The sequence below is a fragment of the Harmonia axyridis genome, chromosome 1 (genome assembly GCF_914767665.1).
Source record: "Harmonia axyridis chromosome 1, icHarAxyr1.1, whole genome shotgun sequence".
NCBI lineage: Eukaryota > Metazoa > Arthropoda > Insecta > Coleoptera > Coccinellidae > Harmonia > Harmonia axyridis.
The window spans coordinates 79100096-79121300 of record NC_059501.1 but is presented as its reverse complement, the minus strand read 5'-3'; the positions used below and the strand labels follow the sequence as shown (position 1 = coordinate 79121300).

Here is a 21205-nt window from a genome sequence, read left to right as displayed (position 1 = left end):
ATGTTCCACTGTCTGCAGTTAATGGTTCTTTAAATTCTCTTTTTCAGTAATTATATGCTACTTAGTGACCTATTTCCTATCACGCTGTTTATTTTGTAATCATGACTGGTTCGACACTGGCAATTCTCAATAAAAGCGTCATAAAACTTCATATGGAAATTATTGTTGTGCCCTGACTTTATTATTCAATACAGTTTGGATAATGATTCAATTAGTTGGATAGAAAAAAATGTGTTCATTATTGGCCTCTTATAGTTGATTCGTTCGATAAGACATTACTTGACTTTCATTATGAATTGTTGATGGTTTTGTGGTATTATACAACGTAACTCGCTCGATGAAAATTTCTAGCAACTTGGGGAATGAAGTTTTTGTATTAGAGCTACTAAAGTTGATTGATATAGTTTCTTAACTTGTTTGATTTTTTTATGTTGATTATTAATGGCCATAGATCAATTATTACTTGCTGTTCAAGAGACGATAAGAGGAATGTGTGTGCGAGCAGGACAAAAAATTGATGAAAATGTCGTAATTCACAGAATAATTGTTTGGAAACAAAAAATTCCATTTCCCTGATCTTTTTAAAGTTCACGTTTTTGAAAGTATGAAATCAAAAAAACAAATGAAAGAAATTATTTATCAAAAATTACGGGAACTGCAGATACTCATGCAATTTGTTCCTATTTCATTAATTTTGTATGATAAAAATCTAGGCAATTTCCCTCGTGTAGATACCTGATGGTTCCATGAACTCAATACAACTTTCAAATAAGATTTTGAAAGTAATTTAAAATAATGCTTAGTAGAATATTTTTTTAGAAGGTGTAAAAATAAAATTTTTTGTGGCGAATCAGAGTGTTTGATAATTCTAGTACTTTGCAATTTTTTCCAAATTTCGCATATAAATGTTAAAATGCTTAACTGATATATTCAGAAAAATGTAGGTATAAAAACATTTTGATATGTTAAACAATTCAACAGTAAAATGTGAGAATAGAATGTGATATTACGAACTTTTCTGAAAATGAATATCAAACATGAATATAAAATTTTTCGAGTTCACAGTGGACATAATATTGTACTAAAGATGTAATTTACGGACTCTAATCCAGGGAATCTTTAAAAGCGTCAGTAATATTTAGTCTCAAATTTTTCATTCTGGACATTTCAAAATGCACAGGTTTCTCGTTCCCTCTGTGAAATCATACAATGAGAGTTGATCATATACTTTCTCTCATTTCATTGGAATATGCCTAAGATTGCTATTTCTAAAGAGTGTTTTTTTTAGAGCTATAGAACTTTAAATTGCAATAAAACAACGATGGATTATTCGATTGACATGAATTTTATTTATCCGCAAGATAAGCTTGTGGCATTACATTGCAAATATGATTTCTGGCATATGACCGCCACGTCTGGCTCGGATGTAGTCCAATCTGGACGTCCAATTTTCGATGACTTTTTCCATCATTTGTGGCCGTATATCGGCAATAACACGGCGAATGTTGTCTTCCAAATGGTCAAGGGTTTGTGGCTTATCCGCATAGACCAATGACTTTACATAGCCCCACAGAAAGAAGTCTAGCAGTGTTAAATCACAAGATTATGGAGGACAATTCATAGGTCCAAAACGTGAAATTAGGCGATCACCAAACGTGTCTTTCAATAAATTGATTGTGACACGAGCTGTGTGACATGTTGCTCCGTCTTGTTGGAACCACAGCTTCTGGACATCATGGTTGTTCAATTCAGGAATGAAAAAGTTAGTAATCATGGCTCTATACCGATCACCATTGACTGTAACGTTCTGGCCATCGTTTTTGAAGGAGTACGGACCAATGATTCCACTAGCCCAAAAAGCGCACCAAACAGTCAGTTTTTCTGGATGTAACGTTGTTTCGACATACACTTGAGGATTAGCTTCACTCCAAATGCGGCAGTTTTGTTTGTTGACGTAGTCATTCAACCAGAAGTGCGCGTCATCGCTAAACAAAATTCGATTATGAAAATCGGGAACAACGGCAATCTCATTTTGGGCCCATTCGACGAATCTACGCCTTAATTGATGATCGTTTGTCTATTCATTATGAATTGCCAAACCAAACTGAGAATAAATCACTTGACAGCTGTTAAATCGGTCGCCATTTTGAACAGTAATGCCAACTTAAAGTTATATACCTCGAAAAAAAACACCCATTATTATCCATATTCGAAATACGTACATGACATTGGTTTAATATAATTTCTATCTTCACAATATTTTCAGGGATACTATAGTCTTATTATAGACTGATTTGAAATACTCAAGTATACAGTAACACAAATTCACTTTTTGCTGGGATTCTATCGAGAGTTTAAGTTTTATCTTGATAAAACTTACACTCTCGATATAGAATCCCAAGGAAGGAATTGCCTGTTTGGTAGTCATGGTTCCTGAACCATAAATACCAAACATGTAATCCCTTACATTAGGATGTGTTTGTCAGGAATTATTCCATCCAAATTTTATTTACTATTTTATTATTTTGCGTGTATATATGAGTAACTCTTTCAACGAGCAATCGAAAGCTTCTAACTTCAAGTCAATACCAAAAAATTGGCGCATGAAAATTAAATATTGTATACTAATATGAATCATATATTATATACTTATGCTATTTATAAGACCCCTATTTTAGCAAATGAGGGTCTTATTGAAGGCTACTGCGTCCGGGAATTTTATATTTTCAAGCCTAAGCGACCTCTCTACCACACTAATTTCTCCAATTCACGTATCTGATTTGCCTTCATAGATAGTATCGTTAATTCAGTCCAAATTACATATTTGTTTTCACGTAAAAGCTTTTTTGTCGTGGCTATTTATCCTTTCGTACATTAAGGTTTGAAGGATTGCCTTGATGTACGATTTGGGGACGAAATCGTTAGAAATTCACAGCCAGAATTGTGTGCTTCCTAATGTGCTGGTAATATATCATAACATAAATAAATCATTCCAGCTGAAAATAACGGGTTACAAATTCGCTTTATTACCTTCTGTTACATTCTACCTTATCTTTAGGGAATCAGAGCCCGAAATTCATTAATTTTAGAAAGGGAGAGATCGCGTTAAAACGAAAAATACGGAATCTTTGAGCCTTATTCAAGGTTGAAGTATGAGGGGACAGAATCAGAAACAATAACAACTTGTTGTTGCCAAATAGTATCAGATTTATAATTTTGTATATAGGTAATTTAGTATTTTCGAATTAGCTTCTTTTTTGTACTAAGAATAATCTGCATTTTATAGGGATGGAAGTGTTGCAAATTAAAAACAGTTTTATGAGGGGAAGATCTTTAGTCAAGACATAATCTGCTGCAATTTCTGAAATTATCTCCACCTATTTGCTCCCAGTTAGTATCATCTTTATGAATGTTTGTAAAAGTTACTTTACCGGCCTAACTCACCAAAACTTAAGCCTATTGGTTTTTATATAGCTACCCTCTGGATAGTAAAGGGTGTTTTTAGAGCTATAGAACTTCAAATTGCAATAAAACAACGATGGATTATTCGATTGACATGAATTTTATTTATCCGCAATATGATTTATGGCACGGCTGGCTCGGATGTAGTCCAATCTGGACGTCCAATTTTCGATGACTTTTTCCAACATTTGTGGCCGTAACATGGCGAATGTTGTCTTCAAAATGGTCAAGGGTTTGTGGCTTATCCGCATAGACCAATGACTTTACATAGCTCCACAGAAAGTAGTCTAGCGGTGTTAAATCACAAGATCTTGGAGGCCCATTCATAGATCCAAAACATGAAATTAGGCTGTCACCAAACGTGTCTTTCAATAAATCGATTGTGGTACGAGCTGTGTGACATGTTACGCCGTCTTGTTGGAACCACAGCTCTTGGACTTCATGGTTGTTCAATTCAGGAATGAAAAAGTTAGTAATCCACTATACCGATCACCATTGACTGTAACGTTCTGGCCATCATCGTTTTTGAAGAGGTACGGACCAATGATTCTACCAGCCCATAAAGCGCACCAAACAGTCAGTTTTTCTGGATGTAACGGTATTTCGACATATACTTGAGGATTAGCTTCACTCCAAATGAGGGAGTTTTGTTTGTTGACGTAGCCATTCAACCAGAAGTGCGCTTCATCGCTAAACAAAATTCGCTTATGAAAATCGGGAACAACGGCACATTATTTTCGAAATAAAATTGCACTATTTACAAGCGTTGTTCAGGCGTGAGTCTAATCATGATGAATTGCCAAACCAAACTGAGAATAAATCACTTGACAGCTGTTAAATCGGTCGCCATCTTGAACAGTAATGCCAACTTAAAGTTATATACCTCGAAAAAAATTACCCTTTACCTAGTCAAATTCACGCATTTCACAACAAGATATAATTAATTATTCGTTATTAAAAATTTAATTGGTTTATGGATTCGCAACTATCCAATTAATTAAAATTCATGAAATGTCAAATTCAGTTATCTAAACATCGACTTTTAGTTTCTCTGCCGGTTTTCCGGAAGTCACAGACTTCTCCACGCAGTTAAAAGTTGCTGTTTTTCCTTAGGTCAAGTTTTTCCTCGATCACTCTTAAGTTTTCATTTAGGAATTTAGAAATAGGGTTTGCTTGAGTAACCCCCCCTTTTCATAGATAGAATTGGCTGGAAGAATGAAAAATATAGGTTCTATAATAATTTGAATATCTCTAGTTTTGATGAATTTAGATTGTCTAAGTTCATGATGTTCTCAAAAACACCCTGTACACTTTTGGCCCAAACCGGAAACAGTCTTATAATACTACGTAAGGGCAGAATCGAAAATGAAAAATTCATTTAGGTACGAAAAAAACATTTTCTGCAGAAATATTTAACAAAATGTGAGACGTCTTCTTGTTGCAGATGGCTGGAAACATGTCCTGAGTATTCATGTGTATTAGGCAAATTTAAAAAATTCACAATAATTCTCGGAATTCTTTCAAACTGACAAATTCCCATTACTTGCCTTTTACATTTGAATAATTGAAAACAAATTATAGGCGCTTTGAACTATTGGTGTTTCTTCTCTTCTATTGGTGTAATTCGAATGATATAAAGACCATTTCTGTCAAACAATCGAGCCATGAAAGCCTTTGCTCTTTAGCATTAGAATATAACATGCTCCAAAAAGTATGGGAATCTGTGCTGTTCATGATTTCAAGTCTATTCATTTACCATACCTGTAAATTGTGCTATATATTGGATCATCTGAAACCTGTTCAGATAAAAATTCGTTTCATTTCAACGACAAATTTATAGTTTTTATGAAATATTGGCACTATGAAAGACAAGGCAAAAAAACGCCCCCATAAAAAAATTCCAATAACTATAAATACTATAACAATAACTACAACTAGTTTGCAACTTTACTCAGAAATTTCAATATCGTCTTTCTTTCCAGGTTTGGTTCCAAAACCGACGAGCAAAATGGCGACGACAGGAAAAGATGGAAGCTGCAAGACTAGGCCTCAGCGAGTACCACGCCGTCTCCACACTATCTCGAGCCGGTGGCAGTAGCCTTGCTCTTCCCATGGACCCATGGCTGTCACCACCTCTACTCTCAGCCTTACCAGGCTTCCTCAGCCATCCCCAAACAGGTTACCCCAGCTATCTGACATCTCCCATAGCCACGGAGATCAGTAGACCGCCTCCAGTGGCACACTCCCACTCCCCAAACTCAAACCCAGATCTGAGAACTACCTCAATAGCTGCGTTGCGCCTTAAAGCCAAAGAACACGTAGAAAATATAACCAAAGGACTGCAGATGGTTTAAAATGAGTGGTGAACTTGTACATATTATTTAAATAGTTGTGTTATGTAGGTTTGTATATATTTGTGTATATTGACTGCATTGTGTATAACGGATAGCTGTTGCATTTCCTGTGATTTGATCTGTATAAGAGAACTAGGATGCTAGAACTGTAGAACGAGAGATTTTGTTGTAAAATCGATTTATTTGAGGTTATGGCATCTGGATGGGTTTTCAGGTTTTTTCATCCTGATTATAGTCGAACTGAGTTGTTTTCATTACGAATTGTTGTTTCACGTATGAAATGCATTCATTGTTTTGAGATGTTTAACATTCGAAAGAAGAGAATTTCAACTTTTGACTACCGTAAATATTAAGGTAAGAATGTTTCCTTTAGAGCTGTGAATTTTTGTAAATAAAGGCACAATAAAATATGATCAAATCGAATAATGTATTTTATTTCATAACCCCAATTAATATACATGTGAAATAAATTTTCCAAACCTGACTATTCATTTTATTTTATATTTGGCTCCTTAAAAATAAAAACAAAAAGTAATTCAAAAACAAAAAATGCGAATTCGATCAAAAATTATTTCACCCTATTTCTATTTGCTTTATCTGACTGAGTTTGAACGTAAAAATTTAGGAGGTCTTATGAGACTTCAAAATAAGTAGATTTGACTCTGAAAATTATGGATAGAAGTTGACATTTATACTAAGTTTTTATCCAATTATTTCGATCTTTATTTGTCGAATATTCATCTTCAAATAATAAATAAAAACAATGTCTACTTCCGCTAAATTTTCCATTTAACGACTATTGTTTCTTCAAACCATGACATCTTCAGGTCAGTATTACTTATACCAAAACCTATTTTTTATGATATAATTAACTGTCTTAATTCCCAAAGAAATTTCTGACCTAGAGAATACAAATTTCAGAAGTTAATTGTGGAATCCGAAGGTAAGTAAATATATTTCAGTACAATTCGGGGATATCGGGTGTGGTAGTCAAGCTCTATAAGATCTTTCTCAGTACAATTCAACTTCTCAACTAATCTCAATAATACAAAATATTAGCATACTTTCAATTTGATTCGAAAAAATATTTCAGTCAACATTCTATTCCGTTGTTCATTTTCTTCAGTGTTTGCATTCATTGTAGAAAATATGGAAGGCGAAAAATCAATAATAGGTTCATCTTTCAATATTTTTGAAATTCAATTGTCTACAAACAGCAACTAAATATCCTAATTTTCTGAATTTTTCATCAGTAATAATTTGGGATTCTCATCTACTGTTATAAGAAATCGTTTTATTATGTTCACTCAGTTAAAGAGGGTTTTATTTCGAATTATTCATAAAAACCCTTATCATCAAGAATATCTCATGTGTAAAATTCATTTCCTGTAAAATTCAAACATGAGAAATATCAGATTTATGGCAGAAATTCTTTGCATAATCCCTTACATTGATATATCTTTCGATATATATCGGATTCGAAATACCATTTATTTCAATGACCAATTAACTACATATTAATAATTTGTGACATCAGGATCTTGAAGTGCAAGAAATTCACTGAAAACTCTTCATAAACTCCCTAATAATTACCTACTTATTTTAATTAAAAATTAATATGAATCAAAATATTCAAAATTCAGAATCACTTCTTTTAAAGAACAATAACTACTATCAACACTCATTTCAAAATTCAATTCTTCTTTGCACTATTAACGTCCTGCTTATGGAGCTCAATTAAATTCAATTCTTCACCTTCAAATATCTTCTTTTTCTTCTCAGTTTTGAACTATGCACGTCTGCTTTCGCTGCTCAATCAAATTAAATTCTTCACCTTCAAATATCTTCTTTTGCTTCTCGGTTTTTAACTATTCAAGTCTGCTTTCGAGCTCAATCAAATTCAATTCAATCCCTTCTAATTTCAACTTGACGACTTCTATTCTAATGATTTTCCTGCTCTCGTAGATTTTTAATATCCCTTTCGTCTTCGATGATCATATTCTTTATTTGTGTATTGTCTATGGCACTGCTGTCACTTCCCATCAATCAAAACTTCTTTTTTTCTGCCACTCAATTAAATTTTTCAACTTTCCGAAACTTTATTCTAAATTTCATTACAAAACAAAGGTAACAACTTCTCACGAAATAAAGTTCTAATTTTGAATAGGTTTACCATAAAAAAATTAATATAAATGATTATTATTTAAACAAAATTTTCTATGAATTTTGTTTTACAATTTTGACTTTAGGAAGTATCAATCGATTTTTCTCACAGTTTTTCCTCTATTTCGATATTTATTCTGTAAAAACCATAACAGTACCTATAGATAATGTGATCTCCAACTGCAATTGGCGTATGAATGGACAAAATGCCCAAAAAAGTCCTACTGTTTGTGAGTGTTTTACTAACTATTTTTTTAATTATAATTTCATTCGTGGTGCACTCCTCAACTGGATCAGAGGATTTTTGACCAACAGTGAATGTCGGAGAAGCGTATTCAGAGCACAGGGAGGTGCTCAGTGGTGTACCTCAGGGGGTAGGTACTTGGCCCTCTTCTGTTATTAGCATATGTAAGTGATCTGACTTCTTCTATTGTCTCACCAATTGCATCCTATGCGGAAGATGTCAAGTTTTTCGGAGAGGCTGAGACTTGCTATGGACAACTCCAAGAGGATCTTAATAAAGTTTCCCTCTGGTCATCTCGTTGGCTAATATCTCTTAATCAGTCAAAGTGTCGTGTTCTCTATCTGGATGCAAAAAATCCCCGACGCAGTTATTGTATTGATGGCCTTGGAGTGGAGGGTTGTGCCACACACGTTGACTTGGGTGTGACCATCACCAGTGATCTCTCCTGGTCGAGCCACATTACCAAAACGCTGAACAAAGCAAGGAGACTCCTCTTTATTATACAGAAAATCTTTCCAGGGATGTGATTTCGCTACCGTAGGCCAGATTTATAAAACATACCTGAGGCCAATTTTAGAATTTGCCGGTCCTGTTTGGCACCCTTGGCTCAGAGGCGATCTGATGCTCTTGGAGGCGTTTCAGCGCAGAGTTACTCGTCTGCCTTATGGTGTCTTAAGACCATCTTATCCGGAGAGGTTGGAGAGGATGAGGCTGTCTTCACTCATCACTGGAGGATCGACGGCTGCGCGGGGATTTGATCATCACTTTTCGTGCGCTCCATGGAATGTTCGGTACCGAAATCTCGCACTTATACCAACTGAACACAAACAATCTACGTGATCACAGTTCGAAACTTAAGCGTGAAAGTTTTCGTGCAAAGTGCCGCGAATATTTCATTTCTAATATAGTGTTCAGTGTATGGAATAGACTCCCCGGTGACGTCGTGAATGCACATTCCGTATATACCTTCAAGAACAGACTTGATGCCTGGTTTTAAAATAGTTTTCGCATCTGAACATTCTGTTTATGCTTTTACTTTTGTGTTTGTTACTGGTTCTTAGTTCTATTACTGTTGTCTGTATATATAGTATGTACAACTATTTTTTCGCCTTTCTTTGAGTTCATAGGCTTTTGCCTCTACTCTGTAATTTCTTTTAATAATAATAATTTATTTTGATAGAATATCATAATACTAGCAATCACCAATAACCTCAAATGAGGAAAGTTGTGGGAGCTTTTGTACGCTTGTTGATTACAAATTGTAATTTTTTCGGGAAAGTCGTTATTCGATTTTTGATCTCAAAAAGATATTTCAGTGATGATCAACGTTTTCTAGTATTGTAAATTTTTGATTTTGAGGACGGATTCCTAATCAAAATACAGATATCGAGACGAAATAATAGCGCTCGGAGAACGAGCGCTCAAAAATCATTGAAGTCTCAACTTTAATAGTTATTTAAGCAACAAGTGCAAAAAGTGAATGTTTATTGCACTCGACGTGACAACACGTCGAGTGCAATAAACAATTTTTGCACGAGTTGCATACAACATTTTTTCTACGTTCATGCAAAAAGCAAAAAATGATTTATTGAGGTGCACTAGGTGTAGGAACATTAATACAAAATAATATAAAATATGTAACTGTTTAAAACGTATTGCCAATCTCACAGCATATCTGATAAATATGTAGTGGGTTTGAACGTTTCTGTCATGATGACAGCACGTTGAAGTAGACTGACAGATGAGTGCAATAAAAATTTTATTGCACTAGTGCAATAAATAACTTCTTTTTTCACTAAATATAGTTCAATAAAGTTTTGCTTTTTGCATGAATGTAGAAAAACTTACTTAAAACACGGTCAAAAGGTTTTTTTAAAAAATCTCCTCGTGGATCTAGAAAACTAGGGGAAAACGGAAGAAATGAATCCAATTGATGGAACAATCCAAGCTCCATCCAGATCCAACTAATCCAATATCTCAAATTCATCATCACATCTTCTTCCGCCAATATTAACAGCAGTTAATTACACCGTCTCCATCTACAAATTTTTGCCGTCCTTAGAAGACAACGATAAAGTCCACCTAATTGCCTCAAACTTCAATTCCGACTTCAAAGTTTTCTTATATGTGTTAATTAAAATTAAAATTATTACCGTACCTTAATAGAAACAAAATTAAACCAAAACCAAGAGAGAGAGTATTTTAATCATCATTTTAACAAGTTATTAAATTGCGTACAAACCGAAGAAACGACAGAAAGAGAAGCAAATATCCAATCCGACTCTCTCTCTTATTTAATAAGCGCAACCAATAGCGGAGTTTAGTTAATACAGTTGAGATCAAAGGGCCCTTCAATTTTAATTCCACTTTATCTAGAGGGCGTAGAGAGTCTGGCTAAAGCAATAAAATGCTAATATGTGTTTGTCGTTGCTAATCAACTGTCAGTATGGCACGGACTGCAGCGTTTCTGCCAACGTGGAAGAAATTAAAATGAGAAATGAATCGATGATTTTCCACATGGTGTTTCTCTCTCGGTTATTTGGATGAAGATGATTATGAAGTTGTATGGAAGGGAGGAAAATTCATTTCTTCATTTATGTGGCAAATCTGTTCATTCTGTCATACCTTGTAGAACAAAATCGTGTGGGAATATCTCAGTTTCGCACAGATTTCATGGTTAAATTTGATTATTATATTAGGTGTACAACTTTGCTTCCGCCGCAATAGATGGCTGTAACGGTAAGTGGTAGTCGAAATAAATAGATATTAGATGTCATACAATAAGATTAGGTATTTGTAAACATAACGCCATCGAAATATTAGTCGATTTGTGTCTGCATCATAAAGATATTTTCGATTGAACATATCAGCTTACGAGCCAAATTCTCGTCATTTGCGAGAGGTTATGATTTTCTGCTTTGATATGCTCATCGAATGCTCTCAAATACCTATGGTGAGGCCGGTATTAGTGGAAGAACGTGCCGATTTTGAAGTCGAAGACCAGCATGGTGGTGGAAGAAAAAATGATGCAGAATTAGAGGCATTACTTGATCAAGACTCGTGTCAAGCGTAACAAGAATTGGCAGGATCATTGGAAGTGAAGCAACAAGCCATTTCATAACGCTTGAAAATCATGGGAATGATTCAGAAACAAGGAACTTGGGTGCCGTACGAGTTGAAGCCGAGAGATATGATGAACGGCATTTTTTGCTTATGCTTATGCTTAAGCTGCTTGCAAGGCAAAGACGGAAGCGAAAAATGGATTCATTACGATGGTGGGACCAGTTCGTGGTATTTTATTATGAGTTGTTAAAACCGATTGAAACAATCACAGGCGATCGTTATCGAACGCAATTAATGCTTTTGAGCGGAGCATCGAAAGACAAACGACCGCAATACAACGAGAGACATGATAAAGTGATTTTACAGCATGTCAATGCTAGACCACATGTTGCGAAAGTAGTCAAGACATACTTGGAAGCGTTGAAATGGGAAGTCCTACCCCACTCGCCGTATTCTCCAGACGTTGTTCCTTTGGATTATCACTTGTTTCGATCGATATCCTGGCTGACCAGCACTTCCAGTCTTTTGAAGAAGTAAAAACTTGAATCGATTCGTGGATCTCTTCAAAAGATGATCAGTTTTTTTAAGGCAGGATTCATTCGCTGCCCATAATATAGGAGAAAGAAATGGCCAGCGATGGACAATACTTTGAATCGATAACCAGTTTTTCACAATGAAGACTCGAATTCAAGAAAAAAACGGCGGAAACAAAGTTGTAAGCCTACGTAATTTTTTCGATATTTTGTAGTATAAATCACCATGAAATTGTTTATTGTAGTCTACAGACTACAATCTCAATCTGATCGGTTTCAAATATTCTTCTCGAGTTTTTTATGGTTCTGATGATGTTGTCATCTTGAAAGTGTAGAACGGATCCCTGCAAGATGATTCTACTCGAATAACCCTCTAAATAATAATTAGAACTTTAGTTGTAGACAAAATTTTGTACGTAACATCGTAGGATTTGTTATATTATACCATTAACACACTCCTGCCATTTTAAATGTCAAACTTACACACTCGTGCGTTTTTACTATTCAGGTGCAAAAAAAACACAATAAGTTGATATTTGGAAAAGTCTCCAGTTTATCATAGTTAAGCACACTTTTTTTTGGCAAAATTCGATTTTATTATTCAACATAGTTTACTTCGAGGGCGATACAGCGATTATAGCAATCTTCCAACTTTTCGATACAATTTTAGTAGAATGATTTGTCTTTCGGTTCAAAATAGGCCTCAGTTTCGGCGATTACTTCTTTATTGGCGCTAAATTTCTTTCCAGCGAGCATTCTTTTGAGGTCTGAGAACAGGAAAAAGTCGCTAGGGGCTAGATCTGGCGAAAACGGTGGATGCAGAAGCAATTCGAATCCCAATTCATGCAATTTTGCCATTGTTTTTATTGATTTGTGCCACGGCGAATTGTGTAGATGAACCAGCACCTTTTTTTTTAAAATGCTGGGCCGCCATAAAATAATCGCTGTTGATGATGGTCAGATGATATCTCCACAATGTCTGCTATCTCGATCAACTTCACTTCACGGTCATTCAAAATTATTTAGTAAACTTTTTTGATTTTTTCGTCGGTGTCGGCGTCCACTGCGTTCGCCGTCTTCGGTGTTCATTTCGCCACGTTTAAACTTAGCATACCAATCAATGGTGGTTGATTTTCCTGGTGTAGACCCCGGAAACTCTTTATCAAGCGAAGATTTTGCTTCAACTGGATTTTTTCCCTTCAGAAAGCAATATTTTATCAGCACACAAAATTCTTTTTTTTTCCATCTTTTTTCAAATAACAAAAGTAGCTACACTCACAACGCAATATCTCACAAACTAATGGTCGGACTGCGGTCAAATTTTGACACGTATCGTTTGAAGGATGTTACTAACTAAAAATCATATTATGTATAAATACAAGCACCGTCTGTGCATCAGCCCGGTGTCATTTCATTTGGCCTGATACTTGTATATCCTACTTAATACGTAGATAAATAACATCAAACATTAAATTCTAAGTTGAGATGAAATCTCATAGTTTCTCATCTCGAAGACTAGCCTCTAAAAACCCCCAAAACTCCTAACCTCTCACAAACTAAAAAAAAAACTATTTCCTGCCTCCCATCCGGTTCCAAGTCCATAACGTCCAAAAACCGACGACGACGTTCTACCCCCGATGCTGCACATCCCAACAGACAGCCAATAAAGAACAAATAAAGCGCAGATGAAGAAAACAAGTTGAGTGGAGAACGAATCCGCCGAGGGGATGAGTGTAGCCAACCGTCAGTTTGGTTAAATTTGCCAGATCGAGCGTGGAACGACTGCCGCAGCAATAAAAGGGCAATTAGAATGGCTGGGCGGTCTGGCAACAGCGCCCCGATTAAAAAAGAGAAGGACCAAATAGACAGACACAAACCAATAAAGTAATAAGAGAGAGTTAATTATTGCGGGGCGAATAATCTACTGAAGAGGGCGCTGGGGGGCGAATAAATAGTGCGCCGGGAATCCGCCGAACGCGCGGCAGCAGTGGCGTGAAAACGGTGGAATAAGTAATGGGGAGAGTTTGTTGGAGTCTTTAATTGTGTGTGGGAGGGGGGGGAGATAGAATTCGGGGTTGTTATTGGTTCGGTGGCGGTGGCGCTGATGTTCGCGGGGATTCGGTGTTTTCGTCTTTGTGTTTCAGGGGTTATTGGGGATGATCGGTTCATGTGTGATCGAAGACGGAGATGTTGAAAATGCTATTAAAAATTAGGAAAGCATTGACGGGAAGCTTTTGAGCGCTCTTTGATTCCACCTAACAGTCTATGACTGATAAGTGATCTCCAAGAGCGCAATTGGCGAATTGACGAGTTCCAAAATCTCCTGAATTCACATCAGCGCTGACATCATGTTCTTTCGATATAACGTTTGTCATAAATTTCAACTGTACGAAAAAAATTTTAAAATTCAAAATGTTGAGTCGGTTTTAAAAAAACACTCATTCAATGATTTGTCATTTCAATGACAGTTCAGCTCAAAAAATTAACTTATTAAAAAATAAAATGTTTGGCGGAGATGGATATATCGTGCAATTGGGGAGTTCGAGGGAAGTTTACTATGCTTAAATTTTCCAAAATTTGTAAAACCTAGGTCCTTGACCGGACACACAGCAAATCAGTTAATCGAAAGAATAAAATTAAAAAGTTATTGAGAAAACTACCAAGGGGTTACGGTGTTTCCAAGGATATAATTTCCACCGAACTGGAAAGAAAGAAGGTTTAGATTATCGTAAGAGAAAAAAATGGATAAAATATACGTCAAAACAGTTAGCTCGAATACCGAGATGTTGCCGAGCATTGCATATTCATTTTGCAAATAACAAAGTCATCGTCATGGATGATGAAAAGTACTTGACGCTGAGTAATTCCGAAAGTAAAGGAAACGATGAACTTCATTCGATATCGAAAATTGTCGAGATAATGTGAAATTCAAAAATAAATGGCCAAATTTACTGATAAAGTTTTGGTTTGGTGCGCGATATCTGATCGGATTTCCAGGCCTTAAGTAAAACAAGCAAAAGGCGAAACAGTGGACAGTCGGGACAGAGGGAACACCACCAAGTGGCTGATCAATTCAAAACGAAATTAGAGATATTTCTTCTTAAAAATCACCGATTTCTATAGGTGATTATATGATCGTTTATCGCAAAAAAAATTGATGATATGTACTTTGTACAAAGCATTGATAAATTTTTGAAATATTCGTGAAAAAAAAAACTACCAAAAATCATCACAAAAGAGGTAAAACTATTATTTGGTAAAAGTCGTCCTACAGTGCTGCTCTCTACTTATTTGCTCCGAAAAACGAAAGAAGATGAAGTTAATGTACAACTTCGTACACCGTACAAAGTTTGGTGATAGCAGAAGCGCCAGAGAGGAAATGGGAGGCATGAGATCAAAGTCCGACCGATACGCGAAAAACCACATGGTGGTAACACCTCTTAACAAAATAACATAAGCATGGTCAAATGATATTAAGTTTTGGCCGCATTGAACTTCCAATCATTATCTACTTCACACTCAAATTTATACAGTGAGTCAATTGATCGGTCGATAAATCTTGGAAAGCTTGCCAGCCCCCTTACAAAACATGAAATGCGAAGCATTTTGAAAACTATTCATTTCAACCATGTCTCCACAAAAAATTAGACAACACACTTTGCTATTCGAAAGGCAAAGAAAAATTTAGAGCATGCCATTCGAAAAAATGAACTTATTCACATTTTTTGAAGGTTCTTTTTTAAAAATAGCAGTGCCTTTCGACCTGTAGGCCTGTAGAATCATCCATAAATTGCACAAGACTTAAAAACTTTTCAGGAATCGAATGAAAAAAAATCGTAAAATCATCTCGAACTGTTTTCAGTAGTAAAAACCCTAGGACATTGATAATAGACAAGTTGATTTTATGACAATCGGAAGCTCGTTACTTGGTAACAACCTAAAGAAGAAGGCTGAGGCCTTTTACCAAGATACGAACTCGAGAAATTCTCCATCAAAAATTATCAATGCCCGAGGAATATTCGGCGGAAAATTTTTTGACGAGCAAAGAAATAAAGAAAATATGTCATGGAGTACCACAAAGAATGATGACAATGGGGGTATTTCGAAATCAGAAATTCATGGCTATTATGAATATGATCTAGATATTAGGCGTTCTAATATAAAGAACAGGGTGGTATCGTGTTTCACCACTGTGGTCAAAAATAATTTGAGCTTATATGATGGGTACTGTCAATTCCTCTAAATTTGAATCATTCTCCTATTCCAAAACTTCCCAGAGTTAGTGAGCGAGCGAGTTATATCAATTCACCCGGTATAATATAACAATGCAAATAAAATAACAGTTCATTTAATTTCGAATCTCCTTATACAGTTCGATAACCTCGCGCATTCGCCATTTTGCAACACATCTGCAAATACACCCTTCTAAAACAATAACCATTCCCATGCTCCCCAAATCGAACAACTAAATTCAAAACGACGATTCCTCACCCCGTCTATAAAAAATCCCCAAAAACAGATGAGCCAATTACGAAAATAAAATTAATGATCGGTATCCGTGAGAAATCACAGTTGAGAGCCAAGTGAACGTTACCCAAGTCTTATTTCGGTTAGAGTGAGAACTGCTGCATTAGATCGCGTGACTGTTATAGTTAAATTTAATCGGCCAGGTATTTTAATTAAGTTAAGATTAAAACTACAATAAAATAGGGTCACGACAACTTGCTCGAACACGAAACTTCAAGCTTACCCCCTTAATGTTCCAATTACCCTGCCAAAATATGGAGAAAGCCTTTTCGGGTGGTTAGAACATTCTTTAGCACACATCCGTTTCCGTTGTGAAAGGCACGAAGAAAATTGCAACGTTATTTTAAGGGTGGAATCAAGGATTTTGTGACATTATACTGTTCATTTCTTTTCTTTGTTGATTTATGAATAAAGGATGTTTTTTTAGAGCTACTGAACTTTAAATTGCAATAAAACAACGATGGATTATTCGATTGACATGAATTTTATTTATCCGCAAGATAATCTTGTGGCATTACATTTTAAATATAATTTCTGGCATATGACCGCCACGGCTGGCTCAGATGTAGTCCAATCTGGACGTCCAATTTTCGATGACTTTTTCCAACATTTGTGCGTATATCGGCAATAACACGACGAATGTTGTCTTCCAAATGGTCCAGGGTTTGTGGCTTATCCGCAAAGACCACAATGACTTTAAATAGCCCCACAGAAAGTAGTCTAGCGGTGTTAAATCACAAGATCTTGGAGGCCAATTCACAGGTCCAAAACGTGAAATTAGGCGGTCACCAAACGTGTCTTTCAATGAATCGATTGTGGCACGAGCTGTGTGACATGTTACGCCGTCTTGTTGGAACCACAGCTCCTGGACATCATGGTTGTTCAATTCAGGAATGAAAGAGTTAGTAATCATGGCTCTATACCAATCACCATTAACTGTAACGTTCTGGCCATCATCGTTTTTGAAGACCATCCTTTTGATTCCACCAGCCCATAAAGCGCACCAAACAGTCAGTTTTTCTGGATGTAACGGAGTTTCGGCATACACTTGAGGATTAGCTTCACACCAAATGCGGCAGTTTTGTTTGTTGACGTAGCCATTCAACCAGAAGTGCGCTTCATCGCTAAACAAAATAAAATGGAGGTAGTGCGCGATACGTATTCTGCACAGAACCATTATTTTCGAAATAAAATTGCACTTTTTGCAAGCATTGTTCAGGTGTGAGTCTATTCATAATGAATTGCCAAACCAAACTGAGAATAAATCATTTAACAGCTGTTAAATCGGTCACCATCTTGAACAGTAATGCAAACTTAAAGTTATATACCTCGAAAAAAAAACACCCGTGATTTGAAATATATTCATTTATTGGTTTAAATAAGATAAAATGTGTTATTCAAATACAACAGATTTGACACCATGATTCCTTATTTCCATTCATCTGATACACAACTTGAATGATGTTCATTTCAAGTTGATACTTCAAACATGAATTCTGATGAATTTCGAAATCATAGATTCTTGAATCAAAAATTTTTCGAATGCAGACGAACTTTTCTGATGCAACTGTAATCCTCACCTCACTCTGTGACGAACTGCTCACCACTCTGTCGATTTTCACACAATTTTAACACTAAATTATCCCATTTCTGACAATTTTTTATGTGTCATCTTTTTTCTACCCGCTCTTTTTCTCCTATTCTTACAATTTTGATTCGATATCCTGAGCTGAGTAAGAGGAAACAACTCCCAAAAATAGTGGTGAACTATACAGGGTGTTACTAAATAAATGCGACAAACTTAAGGGGTTTAATATAAATGAAAAAATAATCACAGTTTGCTCGCAAATCCTTCGTATTCTGAGAAATGGAGTGTTAAAATTTTCCTTAAAAGCTGTCTATTTATTGATTAATCTCAGTTTCTCTGAAAAAATGGTTTGCCACTGAGATATTCCAAAATGAAAGTTCAATTTTGAATTGATCTTTCAATTTGTGATACAAAAATCTCTCATGCTTTTATTTAAGTATGCAGCGTCGTTTTTATTCAAAAAACATCAAATATATTAACTTCAAAAAGAAAGGAAAAGGAATTAAAAAATAAATTTGAGCCTGAAATATTTTAGTGGCGTACTATTTTTCTCAAAAAAAAAAGGGATTTATCCGTATAGGCGTCAATTATGATCCATCTTCCTAATTGGATGTCAATAAATGTGCAATAACAATCTCTTAATTGAAACTTGAAACCCACCAAATTAAATTGAATTAAAATAAATAGTCAGTTCTCCCGCTTTGAAAATATATACGGTCCATTTGAATTTGTTTTTTAAGGTTTTAGTATAATAAAACATCCTGTATAATTTCTTCTGTATAATCCGTTAAGGTTTTCCAAAGAATGAATCTTGTCGAAAATTAAACGAAAGCTCGTATTTAACTTTTTTTCTTGATATTGAAGATAATTTGTATGAATAGCATTTTACTGATAAATAATCTACCTATAAATATTGTTCCAATTTTGTTGTTATCATTAAAAGGGGTGAAACATGCAACCCCTATAGCCACTATTTTTACCAGAACTTTTCAACAAAACAAAATATCTCAATTAAAAAATATGTGTTGAAAATAAATATTCATTGAAAAAATTTATCAACTCTTGTGTTGTGTCTTTATAATCAGTATACGAATTTCCAGATCAAGCGTTTTTCAAACGTGAATTCATAAAAAAAAAATTTGAATAAACACAGCATTTTTTCACATTTCGCAAAATTTTCAAGAAAACTGAAGGATGTTCAAATGTGAAGTAGGTAATTTTTGAGTCTCTGTTTTTCAGGTATACCTACATTTATGTAGGTACGTACCTATATGTATAAAACAAATATTTTGAAATTAAAAAGGTTTTGGCAATTTTTCGAGGAAAATTTGTTACAGTTCTCATAATCCAAGTGAGATATGGCATTTTTGAGCATAGTTGTTGTTGGAAAACATATAAAACTTATTGTTTATGGAAAATGAAAGCTTGTGTTAGACAAGCTTTCATTGTGATTGGCCCTATTTCATTATATTCTTTAGTATTCAGTTAGAAAAATGCAATATGAAGGTGATTACAATGGCCTTTCAATGTTCATGTCTTGATAAAACTTGAAACTTTCAGGTGAAAATAGCTCAAACTCCCCTAAAATACAAGGTGCGACATCTCTACGTAAAGCTCTCGAACTAAAAAGACGATCTGAAGGAAGCTTTCTAGTACCGAGCTTATCCGTTAGAGCTCACCACTAGTCAGACTTGCTTCGTAATCGTAGAATCGTAAAACGTTCATAAACGAAGGTGATTATTCTGAAATATATCCAATGTTAAATATGTATCATTATGCGTAAATTCTTCATCTGAAAGTTGATTCAACAACTTCGTGTCTCATAACAATCAGAAATGCAGTTAGATTTAGTGATTTTATTCTTGGATTTCACACTCGAAAATCGTCGAATATAAAAAAATTATGATAATTTTGATTTCTCAATAAAAACCACAAATGTTTCGCTATACTGAAGTTTTATCAAGTAGACCAATAGGTACCTATTTATTGAGCGCTGGTCTCCGAACCGATCGCTCTATTTCGTCACAATGTATTTTCGAATTTTGAGCCGGGAATGGTCTCAAACAATAAGATTCGACTCACTGATGACAATATTGAAGATCGAAATTTTAGTTTCCTGTTTGTTTCAAGCAAATTCAAGTCTCGGGCAAAATGTGATATATCTATACATATGTTTCAAATACATAGTTGTAATCGTTTCGTCCAACCAAATAAAGGTAAAGTGTTTGCTGATTTATTTAAAAATTGTCGAAATTGAAGTTTTTCAGTGTTTTTTATTGGATATCAGATTTATTTGCTTTATTATAGAAAATTATTTTTCAAGATGAGTCTCCACTATTATGATTATGAAGAGCCTTAAACAATACTTAAAATTTGATAAAGTTATATGTGAAACTTGGGATTCACGGCTAGTCTTGATTTGCAAGCTACTTGACTTGGGCTTGACTTGAAACAAAGTCAAGTAGAAGTTTTTCAGTATCAAAACAAGTCAAGTATTTATTTATCAAGTACTTGAATCATATCAAGCTACTTGATTTTTAGCATTTTTATTGTGTAGTGTCATATCTATAAAAAAATGATGAAATGAGAGGAAATCTTGCATAAAACACTTTTATTTATTAAACTTATTGTATAAAAGAACCGAATATATCATCATCTTTGAAATATAAACATAAATTGAATCACTATAAATCATAACAAAATAAATAATAATAACAAATCAAGTTTCTTAATATTGAGAAACCTCCATGTTTTGTTTGATTTTATAATTTTCCATCCATGCTCTAAGATACTTGATATGATATGAGGCATCCTATAGATTTGTCGCCTAACCTATAGTGGATTAGAGCTCTAAGAGCATCTCTGGAAAATTGTCTTTCAACAGGAGCTGAAGATGCTGGCGTTGATAAAAATTTCTTGGTCATTTTGGCCAAGTTTGGGAAGATATTTCTGAAACTACCAAAATCTATCAAAAGATTTCATAGAGATGTGAGAAAACTACTAATAAAGTCACACTGGCAAATGCTTCAGTCTCTCGACGCTCGAGGAATCCCCTTATTTGGTCTAAGCGCACACGATATTGCAAAAATATATGCCGTGCGACGCGTGCATATCAAGTTCAAGTAAAATCAAGTAGCTTGATATCAAAACAAGCAATAAATATCTAAAATCTAGTCAAGTCAAGCTCAAGTATGTATTTTTTCACGAGCTTGATTTGCAAGTCAAGTAGTTGGTTAAAATGTCATAATAATAAGCTGAAATACAAGAATCA

The 21205-nt window shown here is 35.0% G+C and overlaps 1 protein-coding gene across 1 annotated transcript in view; it reads left to right on the top strand.

Moving 5' to 3' along the window:
- The window catches only part of LOC123688690 (retinal homeobox protein Rx1-like), an 82417-nt gene extending 76198 nt beyond the window's left edge, over positions 1-6219 (top strand). Inside the window, exon 3 of the mRNA XM_045627317.1 lies at positions 5445-6219. Coding sequence (XP_045483273.1) covers positions 5445-5816 — 372 coding nt within the window. The 3' untranslated portion in view covers positions 5817-6219. The remainder of the gene's footprint in view (positions 1-5444) is intronic.
- Positions 6220-21205: the final 14986 nt, after the last annotated feature.